The sequence below is a fragment of the Myxocyprinus asiaticus genome, chromosome 44 (assembly GCF_019703515.2).
Source record: "Myxocyprinus asiaticus isolate MX2 ecotype Aquarium Trade chromosome 44, UBuf_Myxa_2, whole genome shotgun sequence".
NCBI classification, from domain to species: Eukaryota; Metazoa; Chordata; class Actinopteri; order Cypriniformes; family Catostomidae; genus Myxocyprinus; species Myxocyprinus asiaticus.
Window position 1 is genome coordinate 35934877 of NC_059387.1, and position 20074 is coordinate 35954950.

A 20074-nucleotide genomic window follows, 5' to 3' on the forward strand; every position below is an offset into this window, starting at 1 on the left:
AAGTGACGCCCCCTTTTGGAGTTAGCGCAACCCCCTTTGGAGTAACCCTGCCCCATTTTGGAGTAACCCAACCCCCTTTGGAGTAACCCTGCCCCCTTTTTAAATCATCGTAGCCCTTTACCTTACCCTTTCCATAACCTTAACCGTGAGTGGAAGTGACACCCTCTTTTGAAGTTAGTGCAACCCTCTTTTGGAGTAACCCTGCCCCCTTTTGGAATAACCATGCCCCCCTTTGGAGTAATTCCACACTCTTTTGGAGATTCCACCCCGATTTGGAGGTCTCCGGCCTGCAGCTATACCTACTTGGATTTTAGGGTTTCCCCACCTCCGAAACGCCAATTTAACCCCTGCTCATACTGAATTTATTTTGGTTGTCTCTGGGCCCCTAAAGTCCTCATTCTTGCCCAGTTATTAAGAGACTTTTATGACTGTTTAGTATTTATGCATTTTTTTCTTATTTTACAAATACTGTTGCTGCTAGCTTGGAAAATTATAATACTAATTCTAAAAAAAAAAAATTGCATTTCTTAAACATTGTCACTAGTCAGTATGGCAACGAAATGCAATCACAGACCAAAAAATGCATCGAGTAAAAGCAGTAAAGCATAAACATAAGCTGTGAAACATTTTAGACACATAAACAGAATATATAAACAGCAGAAGCTCCAGGTTAAAACGAGCCCAAATACAATGACATGATGCACAGATCTTAAAATAATCTTGATGAAAAAATGCAAAGCTACCTCAGATATCTTTTTATCATCCTGGGGGACGGTCTTCAGTTACAAAGCAGACCAATCACAGCTGTTGTGGTCTGTGTTGACATTTTGCATTTTTGGAGAGGGCCTTTAGAATTAGAATATTATCCACTTCACAAACTAACATGAAATCTGCTTGACAGAATCTCTCCAGCAGCTGGAAGTTCAGGGCTTTTCACACAGTGCTTCCCCAGAGACTTTCTAAACATGTTTGATTAGATACTCAGTCTGTTGTCGTGTGTTTGCTCGTCGCTTTGTCTCTGGAGTTTCTTCTGTAAACACTTGAACACCCACTCCATCTGTCAGTCTTTTGGTGCGGCTCAAGATTCATCTTAACATGAATGTTCAGTATGTCTATAAGGAGCTCATGTTCTCAGCGCTGTTCAAATCACATTTGACACTATTTTATGCTTAATGTTTCTTGTCGTGGTTTATATTTCCAAACACGTCCAAACATTTGAATCCCCATTAATACTTTCTTTTTGTTGCAATTTGAAGCATCTTGCTGTTAATTTCAATGAATTATTTGCACCTCGTTTCTTACAAACATTACGCCTTGCTGTCTGCTCAGTCAGTTTGACTCGGTATGGCTCAGTTTTGGCTCTTAAGATACATTAATATAGTGTTGATGGTCTCCCTTAGGTCCTGTGAATGTGTGTTGATTCGACGACTGTTTCTTCAGTGTGTTTATTTGCTGTTTTGTTTACAGATGTGTGAGTGATCCAGTGCACATTATGAATGTGTTCGGGTCGGACGCTTGCGGGCTGAAGCCCTGACCGGGTCGACGCGCTGCAGCACAAATCAGGCGGTAGGTTTATTTATTTATTGTGGTGACTTTTTATTCTATTTCAATAGAAAAGGTGGCCAAACATGTCATCATGGCTGTAAAGTTTTATTGTTTATTCCACATTTTATTGTTTGAATTTTTGTGCATTTTTAGGTGCTTTGCTTTTATGAAGTGGCTGCTGTAATATTATGGTTGGTTGTATGTTATTTTCATGTTATTAAATGGTAATCCCTCATCTGGGAGAACGTTTAGTACAGCCAGTCTGAGGTTGGATTATTAAATCAAATGTAAAAAAAAATGAATTCGAGCAATTAATTATTTGTTGGTTGTAGTAGGTGTTCCTATTACTGAATGTTATTGTTGGGCTGCATGACATGGGATGTTTTACTGGTAAACAATATTATAATTTGACAAAACAATGGTTTTCTGGCCTCTAAAAATAAAGGTGTTGAGAAACTCTTTGTCTCTGATGGTCTGAGAAGCTGTGTCATTCATGACTGTCAGTTTGAACTTAAAACATTGAGATTTGAAACATTGAGGTTACTAGGACAGAAACATGAATTGCTGAAATATTATTTTCAATTGTACAACTCCGACATTTTAAATGTTCAGTATGTCATGTATTGGTAAATATTGTATAAATGCAGGAATTAAATCACAGAGGCAAAACACCTAGTGTTTCTTTTTACTTCAAAACAAGAATATTATCATTCCTAATCTTTTTTTGGATTTATGTATTTTATTCTGAATTCCATATCAACAGTTTTCCATATAAAAAAAAATACAAAATTGGAGTTATTTTGGTAAAATATTAAGCACTGCACAACAGAGCATCACAGGTATGATAGATATTGCTGAAATATATAATTATTATTGATTTATTAATAATAATAATAATAATAATATTAGTAGAAGTAGTATTACAGTGAATTACATAACTATACAGTATTGACATATTTTTGTCATACTTTTTTTTACATTTTATTTTATCCCCTTTTCTCTCCAATTTGGAATGCTGAATTCCCACTACTTAGTAGGTCCTCGTGGTGGCGCTGTTACTCACCTCAATCCGGGTGGTGGAGGACAAGTCTCAGTTGCCTCCACTTCTGAGACCGTCAATCCGCGCATCTTATCACGTGACTCATTGTGCATGACACCGTGGAGGCTCACAGCATGTGGAGGCTCATGCTACTCTCCACGATCCACACACAACTTACCACACGCCCCATTGAGAGCGAGAACCACTAATCATGACCACAAGGAGGTTACCCCATGTGACTCTACCCTCCCTAGCAACCGGACCAATTTGGTTGCTTAGGAGACCTGTCTGGAGTCACTCAGCACACCCTGGATTCAAACTCACGACTCCAGGGGTGATAGTCAGCGTCAATACTCGCTGAGATACCCAGGCCCCCCTTCTCGTACTTTGTCTAATATAAATTGAGCTTTAATTTTGGCGAAAGCTTTTCATTCGGAGTGAAGCCCTTTCCATTTCTGTGCATTTTGACAGTGACTTCTCACTTCTGGAAAAGCAGGTCGCTACATGACCCAATGTTATTATCAACCCACAATAGGCTGCTATTTAATTAAATAAATATTAGTGCTGTCAGTCGATACATTTTTAAAATCACGATTAATCGCAACTTTTGAAAGTGCTGAAATTTGACTCCTAAATATACTTCTTTTCCTGTCAAAATAGACGTATTTCCTTCTTAGGACAAAAAAAAAAAAAACAATATGTAACAATATAATGCTTTATTAACATTTTCCAAACAAAACATTTTACCGTATAAAGATAGAAATGCACTAAAATAGCACCTATTCAAGTAACATTAAACGTTTCCCAAAGTCTAAGTGGGAGGTTGACTAATTGAAAGAACTATGCATACATTAGACTGTAGGTTACATTGCAATGTGCATTAAATCTCTCAATTCCACAGACAGTGGCTATCCACTTTGCTACTTCAGACGTGAAGCCGCGTTCATGATCCGCATCAGGGCGTCAAGCGCTGCTTTGTCAGTCTTATGTCCTGGGACGAACACATCACAAAGGTTCCGCCTGACGCCGACCAGTGTTTATGCTGGTTTATGCTTTATTAATGATAAATGTTAAATCTTTTTAATTAATCGCATGCATTAATAAGTTAACTTTGACAGCTCTAATAAATATGTAGTCTGTATGTGCCTCCTGCTACAAAGTGAATTAGTGCTCTGCTCACTGTCATCTACTACAAACAGAGCGTGTGATGCTCATGATGGTGTTTTTTCCGTGTATGAGCCAAGGATCTCTAAAAGCAGCCGGTGTCTGCACAACACCGACTCCACAAGTGCTCACATTTGATGCACAGAGCATGTGCAAATTAGCTATTTATCTCATTAAATCACAGCTTTTGTGGTTTAATAATCACACTAGGACATAACATGGTTTTAATTTGACATTCATTCATCAGATGTGTAATTTATACGAGCACGGGTACAAGTACATGAGCGTGGTATCAGACCTGATACATCCCTTGTTAAAAATGTCTTTTAGAGATCTGTACACTGTTCAGTGGACAGATGGATGCTGGAGCTTCTCACTCGTATGAAGATTTTGTTTGCTTCTTCAGTCAGTATTTATTTGCTTGTCTCAACAGAGCGGATCTCTAATGATGCAGGGTGAGGACGGTAAGAGAAAGAAACACAGTTTGAACCCCAGAAGTGTATCGGAGGATTATTGTCTGCGTGTGAGTAACAACTAAACTCTTATGACCTTCATCAGAGCGACCGTCACTGTCCAAATACACTGAACAATTTCTGCTTGTTTCTCAGGAGCGACCGAAAGAAGACGCCACAAAAATGAAGAATAAAGTTTCCACTTCACAAGGTAAAACAAGAAACGTCTTGTATACTCTCATCAGTTGAGGAGTGTGGCTGATTCACATGGATGAATTTCTATAAAAGATGTTTGTTGGAGGAACCGTTTTGAAAAGGCTTGATACTTTTGTTTTTTCAGCTGTGAGCAGTAAGAAGAAGTGGTCGTGGGATCAGTATCTGGAGGATGAGGGTGCTGAAGGTGCTCCTCTGCAGATCTTCACTGAGGTACAAACACCTTCAACTGATTCAGAAACAGCTGCGTAAATCTCATGACAACATGACCAGCTCATATTACACTCAAAAATCACTAAAGGGGGGGCCTGGATAGCTCAGCGAGTATTGATGCAGACTACCACCCCTGGAGTCACGAGTTTGAATCCAGGGGTGCTGAGTGACTCCAGCCAGGTCTCCTAAGCAACCAAATTGGCCCGGTTGCTAGGGAGGGTAGAGTCACATGGGTTAACCTCCTTGTGGTCACTATAATGTGGTTCGCTCTCGGTGGGGCGCGTGGTGAGTTGTGCGTGGATGCTGCGGAGAATAGCGTGAAGCCTCCACACGCTACGTCTCCGCGGTAACGCACTCAAGTCACGTGATAAGATGTGCGGATTGACGGTTTCAGACGCAGAGGTAACTGAGATTCGTCCTCTGTCACCCAGACTGAGGCAAGTCACTACGCCACCACGAGGACTTAGAGCACATTGGGAATTGAGCATCCCAAATTGGGGAGAAAAAAAAATCACTAAAGGAAATTATTAAATTTTTTTTCTCCCCAATTTGGAATGGCCAATTCCCAATGCGCTGTAAGTCCTCGTGGTGGCGTAGTGACTCGCCTCAATCCGGGTGGCAGAGGCCGAATCTCAGTTGCCTCCGTGTCTGAGACCGTCAGTCCACTAGTTTTATCACGTGACCTGTTGAGCACGTTACCGCGGAGACATAGCGCATGTTGAGGCTTCACGCTAGTCTCCATGGCATCCACGCACAACTCACCATGCACCCCACCGAGAGCGAGAACCACATTATAGCGACCACGAGGAGGTTACCCCATGTGACTCTACCCTCCCTAGCAACCGGGCCAATTTGGTTGCTTAGGAGACCTGGCTGGAGTCACTCAGCACGCCCTGGATTTGAACTCGTGACCCAGGTCAGCGTCAATACTCGCTGAGCTACCCAGGCCCCCGGTGAAGAATGTCTTAACATTTTGATGCCCTCATGAAAAACATGCATTGATAAACACTCATGCAAGTTTGCACCATTACAGTGACAACTAATGTGGATGTGCTAGCAAAAGAAACTGCAGTCTGAACATCAAAAATCTGATCTGTCCACATATAATCTGCAGTTTGAACAGTCGGTCTGTGAATCCAATGTGTCGAAACGAATGTGGAAATTCCAAAAATGTAAGGTGTGTCTTTGTGACAGGTGTACAGTGGCTAGAGACTGAGTCTGGCACATGTGATGCTGCAAGTTTATAACAATAGGCTTATGCACAATGACAATAAGAGAAGCTAAATTTTCCCATTTGTCATGAGGACAAAAATTTTATTTTGAATGAAAAATAATGCAAAATACGGTTTAATATTTTTAGAAATATTTATGGCCATCACGATCACCAGTGTTTGACGCATTACCGGCTCACACTGAATAGAAAGCCGATCATAATTGGTGAATTGCTTCAATATCTGAACTATGATACATTTTTATATAATAACACTACAAGACAATACTTCATAAAAAATGTAATAAACGGTCAGAGTGTAGTGTTGTGCTGTGTTTTATTAAAACAAGGTGATTTTTGAGATTTACTGTATCTCATTTACTATTTACATGGTCATTATATGTGGAATTAAATCAGAAAAGTTTTTCTCAAACTTTTTCAGAGGGGGGACTCACTGTCTACGACTTTGAAAACCTGTGTGCTGAAAAACAGCGACATGCAATTCTGTAACACTTCATTAAGGTTGTATTTGTTGGCATTAGTTAACTTGAACAATGAACAATACTTTTACAGCATTTATTAATCTTAGTTAATATTGATTTCAGAATATACTCATATATATTTAAAATCAAAAATTGTATTTGTTAACATTAGTTAATGCACTATGAACTAACAATGAACATATTTTTATTGACTAACATTAGCAAAGAATAATAAATGCTGTAAACAGTAAATGGTTAATTGTTTGTTCGTGATATCTAATGCACTAAATCATGTTAACGAATGGAACCTTATTGTAAAATGTTACTTGATATTCATATGCGTTATGTTAACGAGAATGCTGGAGAGCTGTATTGACCAATCAGCATTCAGAACGGCAATGCTTCATTTTATAATTATAGTCAAATTATACAGCATCAGTAGCAGTTCAGGTCTGCGCGTTAGGCCGGATTGGATCCGTTCTGCAGTTCTCATGAACTGCATACACCCTTTTTAAGCAGACATGAGGGGAACGCTTTTGCACCAAACAAACCAAACTGGGACTCGGTCAAATGGACTCGGATCTGCATCAAAAGCTCTAGTGTGAAAACTTGCATCACGCTGGATGTGAATAAATGTGTAAAGTCAAACCTCCAGAATTCACTGAAGTAACAAACATTCATCACAACTCGGCACAAATTCAGACTAGTAACAGACAGCTGTTACGTCTGATGGAGTTTGTAAACGGTAAGCGTTTATTTGTTGTTGCCCAGCTGAGATTTGAGAGTTTTTAATGCGGTGTTAAAATAACTCCTCACAGCGGCTGCAGCGTGAGCTTCATTGTTACAGACTGAACTAAAGGTCTGCAGATTCAGCAGGGTTTGTGTCCAGCTGTCATTGTTGAGCGTTTGCCATGAGCTGTCTCTGTGATTAATACACACACACACACACACACACACACACACACACACACACGTCCTGCAGGGGGAGCTGTGCATGAGGCACTGCTGACCAGTTTGACTTTATCTGTGTTGGAGGAAGAGGAAAACGATTCTTCAGCTCATGTCTCTAACAAAGAAGTATAGGCTTATTATTTGTGCTTTAAAAAATCTTTAAAGGGACACTCCCAATACACGTGTAATTTTACGTTAGAAATAAACAAAATACTATTATTGAGTCAGTACATAAAGAAAAATCAGCGCTCAAGTTACAGTGTTAATTTTCTCAGTTTATTTTTTTCATGACGAAAATGTCCTTTAAAGGAATGTTCCGGGTTCAATACAAGATGAGCTCAGTCGACAGTATTAGTGTCATAATGTTGATTACCACAAAAATTAATTTCGACTCGTCCCTTCTTTTCATTAAATCTGTGTTCCAGTGAGACACTTACAATGGAAGTCAATGGGGTCAATCTGTAAACATTAAAATACTCACTGTTTCAAAAGTATAGACACAAGACATAAACAATATGTGTTAACATGATTTTACTGTCATAAAATCACTTACTAACCACATCTGTGGAAAGATATAGACAATTATACAACTTTGATATGTCAGCAAACCCTAAAACGACCTTAAAAATTACGATTTAAACAACTTGATGTAAGTGCTTATATAAGATTATAAGCTTCACATTTCTGCCTTTAAACCTCCAAAAAGTTACCCCATTGACTTCCATTGTAAGTGTCTCACTGGAACACACATTTGTGCTTTTTAAAGAAAAGAAGGGTAGAGGGGGTCTGGGTAGTTCAGTGAGTATTGATGCTGACTATCACCCCTGGTGACTCCAGCCAGGTCTCCTAAGCAACCAAACTGGCCCGGTTGCTAGGGAGGGTAGAGTCACATGGGGTAACCTCCTCGTGGTCATGATTAGTGGTTCTCGCTCTCAATGGGGCGTGTGGTAAGTTGTGTGTGGATCGTGGAGAGTAGCATGAGCCTCCACATGCTGTGAGTCTCCGCAGTGTCATGCACAATGAGTCACGTGATAAGATGCGCAGATTGACGGTCTCAGAAGTGGAGGTAACCGAGACTTGACCTCCGCCACCCGGATTGAGGCGAGTAACCGCACCACCACGAGGACCTACTAAGTAGTGGGAATTGGGCATTCCAAATTGGGAGAAAAGGGGATAAAAAAAGAAAAAAGAAAAGGAGGGACGAGTTGAAATTAATTTTTGTGGTTATCAACATTATGGCACAAATGCTGTCGATTGAGTTTAACTTGTATTGAACCTGGAATATTCCTTTAAAATTAGTCAGTGTTTCATGTCAAATTCATTCATTTTTGTCTGTTTTAGTTGGACTAAAATGGCATGTCATTTTTGTCTACAAAAATTACTTCTTAGTTGACGATAATGTGCATAATGACAAAAACATGTTTCAAACTGTAACAGACTAAACTTTAACTACATATTCAAATATTTAAAAAAATGTATCAAATACTTAGAATTATTTCAACATGTATCAAACACAAAAAAGATGAATATATTTAATATGAAAGATTAAACAACACGAGAAAACTGTCCGAGCTCCTGAAATAAACATCTAATTAATGAAGTATTTTCTACTTTTAGAAGTGACTCTGTTGTGACGCGTTTAGACAGTGTAGGATCTTGTGTTTCGTGTGGCGTGTTTTTAAGGAAACGGTGTATTCACAACACAAGTTACACATTCTGACTCACATCTGTTTACTGTCTGTGCAGATGTTATATGATGTTTATGTTGTGGATATAGTGATAAATGTCACATATATAGGATGTGTTTGAGTGAAGTAATTAACCGTTAGTAAAGTTCATTGTTCAGGTGTTCAGCAGCGAAAAACACATCATACTGTGACTGCATTATTTATGGCAATTCTTTCTAGATTTTTCTTTCTTTAAAAACTAACTATTTTTTTTTTTGTACTTTTTTCTCATGTTTTCTCAAGTTATATTTTCAGTATGTTTTAATTAAAATTGATTATCAGCGTGATGCATTTTTTTTTTTTTTTGTCACGTGTTCGCTATTGTTCACAAAATCAAAAAACTCTTCGTTAACGAATATTTTCGGCAGTAATTTCCTTGATGGGATTAACAATGCCGACTCAATACGGTAAGCCTACAATAATGATTTACATATGGAAACAAATAAAAGAAGGTCTCAAATACTCAATGCACATCATTAGATATATTACTAATAAAAATCTGCTCATGATCAGTATTGATTCTATTAGGTTTTGGAGTAAATTAATGTTTTGTTTACACAAACACCAGACAATCTCTTAAAGTGCTGAACATTTGATGTAATGTTGTTTTCTGATGTTTGAGCTGTATTCAGTTATAAACTACGAGTGAAAGCACAGAAGATAAACTGTTAATAATGCTTCATTGCTCCAGATAATCACACAGATGCCGTTCACTCTATACAGCTGCCAGTGTTTGTGTCTGTTGACTTTTAGCATGTAAAGATCTCGTGTTCTGTGAGCTCCCCGTCTCTCAGGCCGCAGTGTTGTGACAGGACATCTGTTCTCCTCGGAAACACAAGAGACGGTTTCCATAGCAACTCCAAAGCCGAAGCGTTTCTCTGTAAATGCCAGTGAAATGTTTTTATGCTCAAACTCTTTTGATTTGTTGGAGTGGTGGTGGTGTAGTGGTCTTAAGCACAGAACTGATAAGCAGAAGGTTGCTGGTTCGATCCCCACAGTCACCATCATTGTGTCCTTGAGCAAGGCACTTAAATCCAGGTTGCTATGGGGTGATTGTCCCTGTAATAAGTGCACTGTAAGCCGCTTTGGATAACAGTGTCTTCCAAATGCATGAATGTAATGTAAATTTGTGCTCTTGCAGTATCAGGTGTTTCCCAACAGCCGGAATGGATTTAAGGTTGGAATGAGGCTGGAGGGAATCGACCCGCTTCATCCGTCCATGTTCTGTGTGCTGTCTGTGGCAGAGGTCAGAAATACTCTCATTTACTCTCATAGTTACAGTTTTAGTCAGGGTTGTCATGGAACACCTGTGAATATCAGGGAATTGTGATTTCCAGGCCCGGTGAAGTCATTATTTCTATTGTGAAGATCCATTTTTCAAGTGACACTTTGCTCTCAAATATTTTGACTGAATATGTTGAACAGTTCATTCCTTCACTGGATAATGATTTAAATGAAGATGTTTGTTGATTGTTGTTGATTTCTGGGTCATTGAGAAATAAGGTTGCCTGAGCTGATAAAAATGAGAAATCCGAAAAATCTAGTTAAAAACACATAAATACACGTAGTTTGTAGAAATGTTACCTTTATATGTAATCTTTTGTAGTCTTTTTGTCTGTGATGTTGGTTTCATAAATTGACAAAAACATTTAAAAAAATGCATTTTGTCAAAAAACAAATAAATAAATAATATAAACCTGATTTAATGATTTTTTAACAATATCAAGTGGTGTAACCATCAAGTAAAAGGCATTAAAATATAAAAAAATAAAAATAAATACTTGAATACACATGAGCTTAATCAACTTAATCATTAATTCCAAAAAAGTTTTCAAACATATTTTTCAATGTAAAACATATTTTAACATATATTCAGAATTTTTGAGTCAAGGATATCAAGAAGTTATTTTAAGGTTACTCTATTTGACTTGAACCAAATGTGCCTTTCCACTTTTCAATAAGGTTACATTCTTTTTCATGAGTTAGTGCATTAGTTATCATGAACATACAATTAACAATATATTGCTTACGTAGGCCTGGGTATCTCTGCGAGTATTGACGCTGACTATCACCCCTGGAGTGCTGGGCGTGCTGAGTGACTCCAGCCAGGTCTCCTAAGCAACCAAATTGGCCCGGTTGCTAGGGAGGGTAGAGTCACATGGGGTAACCTCTTCGTGGTCGCTATAATGTGGTTCTCGCTCTCAATGGGGCGTGTGGTAAGTTGTGTGTGGATCGTGGAGAGTAGCATGAGCCTCCACATGCTGTGAGTCTCCGCGGTGTCATGCACAACGAGTCACGAGATAAGATGCGCGGATTGACGGTCTCAGAAGCGGAGGCAACTGAGACTTGTCCTCCACCACCCGGATTGAGGTGAGTAACTGCGCCACCACGAGGACCTACTAAGTAGTGGGAATTGGGCATTCCAAATTGGGAGAAAAGGGGATAAAATAATATATATATATATATATATATATATATATATATATATATATATATATTGTTTACAGCATTTATTAATCTTTGATATTGTTAGTTAATAAAAATAGTTTTGTTCATTGTTAGTTCATAGTGCATTAACTAATGTTAACAAATGGCACCTTATTGCAAAGTGTTACCAAAGTTTTAAAAAATCTGATATTTTTTAAAAACTTCACTCACAGTCGTGGTGGTCTAAAGGGCTCCTTTCTGTCATATGACAAAAAAAGCAACCTGCATGTAGATTACACCACATGATTTTGATTTGGTGGACAACATTTTTTCAAATAATAATATCTTAAAATTGTTTCACTGCTTATTTTCCTGAAGAAACAATAATAAAAGATTATTCTGCACTGCTTGTGCCAACATGTTTTTATTTTTTTTTCCAAGAATTCAATCATTTTACTGTCTCCAGACGGTTACACCACTTGACATTTTTTACTTTAAGCCCCAGAAAAAATATCCTATGAATAATTAATAAAAAAAAAAAGGTTCGTCATAGTAGAGGTGTATTCAAGTAATTGTTTTGAGTGAATTGCATTTTAATGTATTTTTGAATAATTTAAGAGATGAGCGTCACAACATTGATTCTTCTCTCAATAACTGTTGAAGGTGATCGGGTTTCGTCTGCGTCTACATATTGATGGTTACTCAGAGTGCTATGACTTCTGGGTAAATGCTGATTCACCTGACATCAAACCAGCTGGATGGTGCGAGTCAACAGGCCATAAACTTCACCCACCCAAAGGTTCATTAGTTCTGCTTGATTAATCTCCATTGTCATCCCAAACATAATCACTATGACATTAATAAAGACATGCATTGGAAGAACACTGTCATTTTTCATTCTGCACATGCGATTGTAGCTAAAATATATATATATTGTAAATTTTTCGGTCAGGTTGACTCTTACGCTTCATTCTTTCTCTTTTCTGTCATCAGGTCACAAGCTGAATGAGTTTACCTGGAAGAAATATCTGGAGTCTTGTAACGCTCAAGCTGCACCAAAGATTCTCTTCAAATCCCAAAGCAGTGTAAGTCATCTGACCAGCATCTCCTGTCATTCATCAGAGCTGTGAAATGACAATGGTCCTGCTGGGAGTTTTATTGCGTTATTTAGACGAGCCAAGACGCCTTTGACACATACAGACATTCTGAACACAGTCAAAGCGACAGTAGATCTGATGTTAATGAGCTCTGTCATGTTTTTTTTTTGTTTTAAATCACGCGTCTCTCTTTAAACAGACTTCAAACTCCTCGACATTTGAAGTGGGGATGAAGTTGGAGGCGGTGGACAGGAAGAACCCGTGTCTGGTGTGTGTGGCTAGCATCGCAGATATCGTGGACAATCGATTCCTGGTTCATTTTGACAACTGGGACGACACTTACGACTACTGGTGAGAAACTCCTCAAAACTGACACTTGATCTCAGTTTATAAAACTCAGTAACATGATGCTTATTAACATGTCATCTTTATATTGTTATTGGGGGAAGTAGTTTTGAAACGTAAGGTTAAATTAGATTTGGAAATTTTACTTCTGAAATGTATATTTGTGTATAATATGTATATATACACTGTATTGCCAAAGGTATTCGCTCACCCATCCAAATAATTAAATTCAGGTGTTCCAATCACTTCCATGGCCACAGGTGTATAAAATGAAGCACCTAGGCATGCAGACTGCTTCTACAAACATTTGTGAAAGAATGGGCCGCTCTCAGGAGCTCAGTGAATTCCAGCGTGGTACTGTGATAGGATGCCACCTGTGCAACAAGTCCAGTCGTGAAATTTCCTCACTACTAAATATTCCACAGTCAACTGTCAGTGGTATTATAACAAAGTAGAAGCGATTGGGAATGACAGCAACTCAGCCACGAAGTGGTAGGCCACGTAAAATGACAGAGCGGGGTCAGCGGATGCTGAGGCGCATAGTGCGCAGAGGTCGCCAACTTTCTGCAGAGTCAATCGCTACAGACCTCCAAAGTTCATGTGGCCTTCAGATTAGCTCAAGAACAGTGCGTAGAGAGCTTCATGGAATGGGTTTCCATGGCCGAGCAGCTGCATCCAAGCCATACATCACCAAGTGCAATGCAAAGCGTCGGATGCAGTGGTGTAAAGCACGCCGCCACTGGACTCTAGAGCAGTGGAGACGCGTTCTCTGGAGTGACGAATCACGCTTCTCCATCTGGCAATCTGATGGACGAGTCTGGGTTTGGCAGTTGCCAGGAGAACGGTACTTGTCTGACTGCATTGTGCCAACTGTGAAGTTTGGTGGAGGGGGATTATGGTGTGGGGTTGTTTTTCAGGAGCTGGGCTTGGCCCCTTAGTTCCAGTGAAAGGAACTCTGAATGCTTCAGCATACCAAGAGATTTTGGACAATTCCATGCTCCCAACTTTGTGGGAACAGTTTGGGGATGGCCCCTTCCTGTTCCAACATGACTGCGCACCAGTGCACAAAGCAAGGTCCATAAAGACATGGATGAGTGAGTTTGGTGTGGAAGAACTTGACTGGTCTGCACAGAGTCCTGACCTCAACCCGATAGAGCACCTTTGGGATGAATTCGAGCGAAGACTGCGAGCCAGGCCTTCTCGTCCAACATCAGTGTCTGACCTCACAAATGCGCTTCTGGAAGAATGGTCAAAAATTCCCATAAACACACTCCTAAACCTTGTGGAAAGCCTTCCCAGAAGAGTTGAAGCTGTTATAGCTGCAAAGGGTGGGCCGACGTCATATTAAACCCTATGGATTAAGAATGGGATGTCACTTAAGTTCATATGCGTCTAAAGGCAGATGAGCGAATACTTTTGGCAATATAGTGTATGTATTTGTGTTAATTTCACTAACAAAGAAGTACTATGGGTCCTCCATGGGTCTTGTTTTTTTAACATGGCGCAATTGTACTAGCATGCTTTTTTACGGCTATGAAACTACCTGATGCATGATATATGATACTGTTTTTTTTTTACCTTATTAATTACCATATTCATGCTCAATATTTGCATTTGTACCTATAGTGCACATTCTGTTGTACATGAATATAGTAAGCATCCAATATTGTACAATGGTACCGCCATAGTACTATATGTAGGGGTTATTGCTTTATTCATGGATTAACTTTTAAATTAAATGTCTTTGATACTGTATGTGTGGCAATTTATCATATATCATTGATGTATGATAATCTGACCAAGCAATATCTACTCCAATTCATACATTAAACAATATAAATGAATAGCATTTCTTTCTTTTTTTTTTTGTTTTGTTTTGTAAAGAAATTCATTCATAGGCACAATTTGTATTTGTATATAAAACTAATTTTATCTGGTGGCCAAACAGAGCTGAATATGCAAAAAAGATGTCTCTGATATCCTGTGAATCCTAAATAAGGTATGTGAGTGTATCAGAGATAATCCTAGAGTTCTGATTGGGTTCTGGAGGACGATTAATATTCGACACTTGCGCTCAGACTATAAGAGATCACAAGAGTCTCTCCAGCATTGATTAACACATGAAGATCTTTATTAATGTGTGATAAGTGTTCACATGCAGCGAATGCACTGTATGTAATGTGTGTGTTTGTAAATGAACACACATCACCAGCAAGGATTTAGTGATTCAAATGTGTGACACATTGCTGCAGAATTTACCCATGCACGCTCTAAAGAGAGGAAGACGAGGAGGATGTAAAATTAGAGTCGTCCGTACACTGAGCAGGTAGAAATGGATTATTGCATCCAAGCGTCACTTTAACACAACATAAGTCTGTGATTCTGTGTTATTGCAGATCAGTACTACACAACCACCACACAAAACCACATTCTGTCTCTCACCTGTCAATCATTCATTTAAGCATTTGTTTTTGTGTTCTTCTCAGGTGTGATGCGACAAGTCCTCATATTCACCCGGTGGGCTGGTGTCAAGATCACGGGCGGCCGCTCACAGCACCTCAGGGTGAGGAACAAAACATAAAAACACCTTGTATTACACCTGATGAGTGTCATGCCATTCAGTTTACTGATAAACATTCTCAGGTCTGACCCCCGAATTAACTATAAAACACAGAATGTCACGGATTTTGACTTATTTGTGCTAAAAATGAATGTTTGAATGCACAATTGTTCAAATTAAAACCTTAATATGAACCAGTGTGATTATTAAACCACAAAAGGTGCGATTTAATGAAATAAATATACAGTCTGTATGTGCTGCACGTTTTAAAGTGAATGTGTGAGGGGGTCGAATCCAGGGCGTGCTGAGTGACTCCAGTCAGGTCTCCTAAGCAACCAAATTGGCCCGGTTGCTAGGGAGGGTAGAGTCACATGGGGTAACCACCTCGTGGTCGCTATAATGTGGTTCTCGCTCTTGGTGGGGCACGTGGTGAGTTGTGCGTGGATGCCGCGGAGAATAGTGCAAAGCCTCCACACGCACTATGTCTCCGTGGTAACGTGCTCCACAAGCCACGTGATAAGATGCGTGGATTGACTGTCTCAGATGCGGAGGCAACTGAGATTTGTCTTCCGCCACTTGGATTGAGGCGAATCACTACGCCACCACGAGGACCTACTAAGTAGTGGGAATTGGGCATTCCAAATTGGGGAGAAAAGGGGAGAAAATCCAAAAGTGAATGTGTGAAGCTGAACATTTATACACTGAAAACATCTTATAGTGAGCATCACACGTGCTCTTGTGTGTAGTAGATGAAAGAGAGCAGAGTGCGCATTCACCTTGAAGCACGCAGCACATACCGACTTATATATTTACAAATAGATATATGAATATAGAATCAATTCAATCACAGTGTTTTTGCAGTTCAATAATCACCCTGGGACCTGTGACCAGCTTTTCTGGAGATGATTAACTTTCGTCAAAAACTGCGATGGGAGAAACGTGCCTCGAGTTGTTCCTGGTAGGCTACTCAGCCTTACAGGCTCCATTTGGTTAGGATTAGGGATGGGGGTGACAAAAACACACAGAAATGAAAGGTCTTCTCACAGTTTTCCATCAAAATAAAAGCTCGATTTAAATGGGGGGGAAAAATGACAGAAATATATCTATTCTATATAGTTATGTAATATTTACTGTAATAATAATAGTACTACTACTACTAATAACACAATGTTCCCCAAAGACAAATTGGAAGGATTTTAGGTATTTCACCCTCTACAGTGCACAGTATAGTTAAAAGATTCAAGGAATCTGGTCAAATCTCGGTGCGTAAAGGACAAGATGAAAACCACTTCTGAATGCGCATGATCTCTGATCCCTCAGACGTCACTGTCTTAAAAAACATCATTCATCTGTAATGGATATCATGAACATGGGCTTGGGATTACTTTAGTAAACCTTTGTTACTCAACACCACTCGCTGCTGCATCCACAGATGAAAGTTAAGACTTTACTATGTAAAGGAGAAGCCATACATCAACACTGTCTAGAAGCTCTGCCGACTTCTCTGGGCTCGGTCTCATCTGAGATGGAAAGTAGAACAGTGGAACTGTGTTTTTTGGTCCAAAGAGGAAAAGGACCATCCAAGCTGTTATCAGCGTCAGGTCCAAAAGCCAGTGTCTATGAGGGCACTATTAATGCGGACAGATATGTAAAAATTTTGGAGAAGCATATACTGCCATCCAGCACTGTCTTTTCCAGGGACGTCCTGGAATGTTCAGCAGGACAACTTCAAACCACATACTGGCCGAATAAGCAGAGTGTGCGGGTGCTAGATTGGCATGCCTGCAGTCCTGACCATCTCCAATTGAGAATGTGTGGTGCATTATTAAGCACATCATCCGGCAACGAAGACCCCGTACAATTGTGCAGCTAAAGAACTACATAATGGACGATTGGGGGAAAATTCCACTTTCTAAACTTAACAAACTTGTGTCTTCAGTACCCAAATGCTTAATAAGTGTTATTAGAAGAAATGGTGATGTTACACAGTTACACTCGATTGTCTCAACTTTTTTGGAGCGTGTTGCAATCATCTGATTTGAAATGACTGTATATTAAAAGTAAAAAACAATTAAATTCACAAGAAAAAACATCATATAATGTGTAGTTGTAGTGTTTTAAATATAGCAAAGGGTGAATATAATTTACAAATAACTCCTTTTTGTTTTTATTAGCATTTTTCACACTGTCCCAACGTTTTGGGAATTGGGGTTGTACTAAAAAAAAGTGCTTTTGTACCATTTGTTTAATTCAAAACAACATTTTTCTTTTGTTAATGTGTATCTTTAACTACACGTCAGTGAGTCAATAATGGCTCTGACAGATCCAGCAAGTAATTCGTTAGATTAATTAAATAAACAAATAACTTTGTTAGTTTGAGAGTCTTTTTGAGCGATTCATTAAAAGAACCGTCTCATATGAGTCACTCGTTTGTGAACCTGACTGTTCGCACTGTGTGTTTGTTGTTATGTGCTGACAGTGAATGATTGGATGTTCATTATGAGTCTTAGTATTTAGCAGCACAGTCGTTTGAAGTGATTACATTCAATTCAGACTGTAAACTTGCAGCTTGTGTAAAAATATAATGCTCTTTACTGTCACACAGTGTTGCTGCTAAATAGCCTTGCAAGAAGCACAGAAGATTGTCTGAAGAACGCTGGACATTAAGTTCAAGCAAATTTTTTGTGCATGTGTCTGGTGTGGCTTAAAAAAACAGTTTTAGTTTGACTAGACTAGATTCAGATTTCATCCTATCATCTTGTTTTGTCCACTGCTTTATACTGGTGTTGGCTATATTTATATTCAGACTCATTTATTTCACTGGAATACACCCGTTTCTGACCTTGATAATTCGCCACAAATGATTGTCAAGCTTTAATTAGCCTGAGCTGATTTCACACATAAACACACACACAGACACATCAGCTGTTTTATAGACCTGTTCAAATATATTACAGTATGTAAACGGAAGACTTTTAATAGAAAAACAGACATTTCTTGCTCTTTTGAAATAATATTATGAAATCTTTTGTCGTATTATGAGATTATATATAGAGAGAGAGAGAGAGATTTTGAGAAGAAATAAAGATACATTTCTGGTGTCAACATTATTTGGACTTAAAACCTTTGTTTTGTTGGACAAGAAAATTAGCTTCGCACAATGTGACCCCCATTGGGTTTTCGACCATTGGAAACCATTCAAATTTAACAGTTTAAGCATGGAGCCACATTGAGAGCCTCATATCTCTGTACATTTACCATGTAGGGCCCTAAAAATGAAGATACTGAAAGTAATGTTTGTTTTGAACCAGAATATAAATGGATATTACGATATCTTCTATACTTCTGGAGTTATAGACACTCCAACTTGAAAATTGTAATTTGAACCCCCTCGACAAAACAATGGATTACTCAGTAAATGTTGATCAATGGCATTTCATATTTTGGCTTTCATAATCATTTGTGTTTATCTTTCACCAATGAAAAAATGATCAAAAAACAAAATTTGGAGACAGGGACCTCTGGTTGAATTGACAGATTGACCCTGTAATGATTCTCGTACAAGAAACCTTTACTTATTTTGGGCAAAATGTCAGAATCTGAATGAGCTTTATTGCTAAGTATGCTTACACATACAAGGAAATTGTCTTCCAGTGTACAACAATACAAAAACAGCAGCAAGACATAGATAATAATAAAAATAAAAAATAAACCTAATTATACACATACGTACAGACACACACATACATACACATGGGTAGTGCAAATCTAATACAATCTGTTTTTCTCAGAGGAATGTAATGGCAGAAGAGGTTGGATGTGTTGGATAAATATAAGAAAGACTAAACTGTGTATTGCACATAATTATTGCTCAATGGGGCAATTTAACTGTTCATGAGATGGATAGCCTGAGGGAAAAAACTGTTCCTGTGCCTGACGGTTCTGGTGCTCAGAGCTCTGAAGCGTCGGCCAGAAGGCAACAGTTCAAAAATGTAGTGGGCAGGGTGAGTGGGGTCCAGAGTGATTTTTACAGCCTTTTTCCTCACTCTGGAAGTGTATAGTTCTTGAAGGAGGGGCAGGGGGCAACCAATAATCCTCTCAGCAGTCCGAATTGTCCTTTGTATTCTTCTGATGTCTGATTTCATAGCTGAACCAAACCAGACAGTTACTGAAGTGCAGAGGACAGACTCAATGACTGCTGAGTAGAACTGTATCAGCAGCACCTGTGGCAGGTTACATTTTCTCAGCTGGCGAAGGAAGTACAACCTCTGCTGGGCCTTTTTCACAATGGAGTCAATGTGGGTCTCCCACTTCAGGTCCTGAGAGATGGTAGTGCCCAGGAACCTGAATGACTCCACTGCTGCCACAGTGCTGTTTAGAATGGTGAGGGGGGGTCAGTGTTGGGGTGTTCCTCCTAAAGTCCACAATGATCTCCACCGTTTTGAGTGTGTTCAGCTCAAGGTTGTTTTGACTGCACCAGACAGCCAGCTGTTCAACCTCCCTTCTGTATGCAGACCCATCGTCATCTCGGATGAGGCCGATGACAGTGGTGTAATCTGCAAACTTCAGGAGCTTGACAAAGGGGTCCTTGGCGATGCAGTCACTGGTGTAGAGGGAGAAGGGTAGTGGGGGGGCACCAGTGCTGATTG

The 20074-nt window shown here is 39.2% G+C and overlaps 1 protein-coding gene across 5 annotated transcripts in view; it reads left to right on the plus strand.

Moving 5' to 3' along the window:
* The window catches only part of LOC127434618 (lethal(3)malignant brain tumor-like protein 4), a 104829-nt gene that overhangs the window by 27391 nt on the left and 57364 nt on the right, over positions 1–20074 (plus strand). For all 5 annotated transcript variants that reach the window (XR_007896066.1, XM_051687474.1, XM_051687475.1 and 2 more), the window contains exons 2-10: positions 1468–1566; positions 4182–4271; positions 4357–4411; positions 4541–4626; positions 10138–10242; positions 12087–12222; positions 12417–12508; positions 12720–12871; positions 15352–15428. Coding sequence is in view for 4 of the 5 variants with exons in the window: in XM_051687474.1 (XP_051543434.1) it covers positions 4194–4271; positions 4357–4411; positions 4541–4626; positions 10138–10242; positions 12087–12222; positions 12417–12508; positions 12720–12871; positions 15352–15428 (781 nt within the window). In the remaining variant the exon portion in view is untranslated. The remainder of the gene's footprint in view (positions 1–1467; positions 1567–4181; positions 4272–4356; positions 4412–4540; positions 4627–10137; positions 10243–12086; positions 12223–12416; positions 12509–12719; positions 12872–15351; positions 15429–20074) is intronic.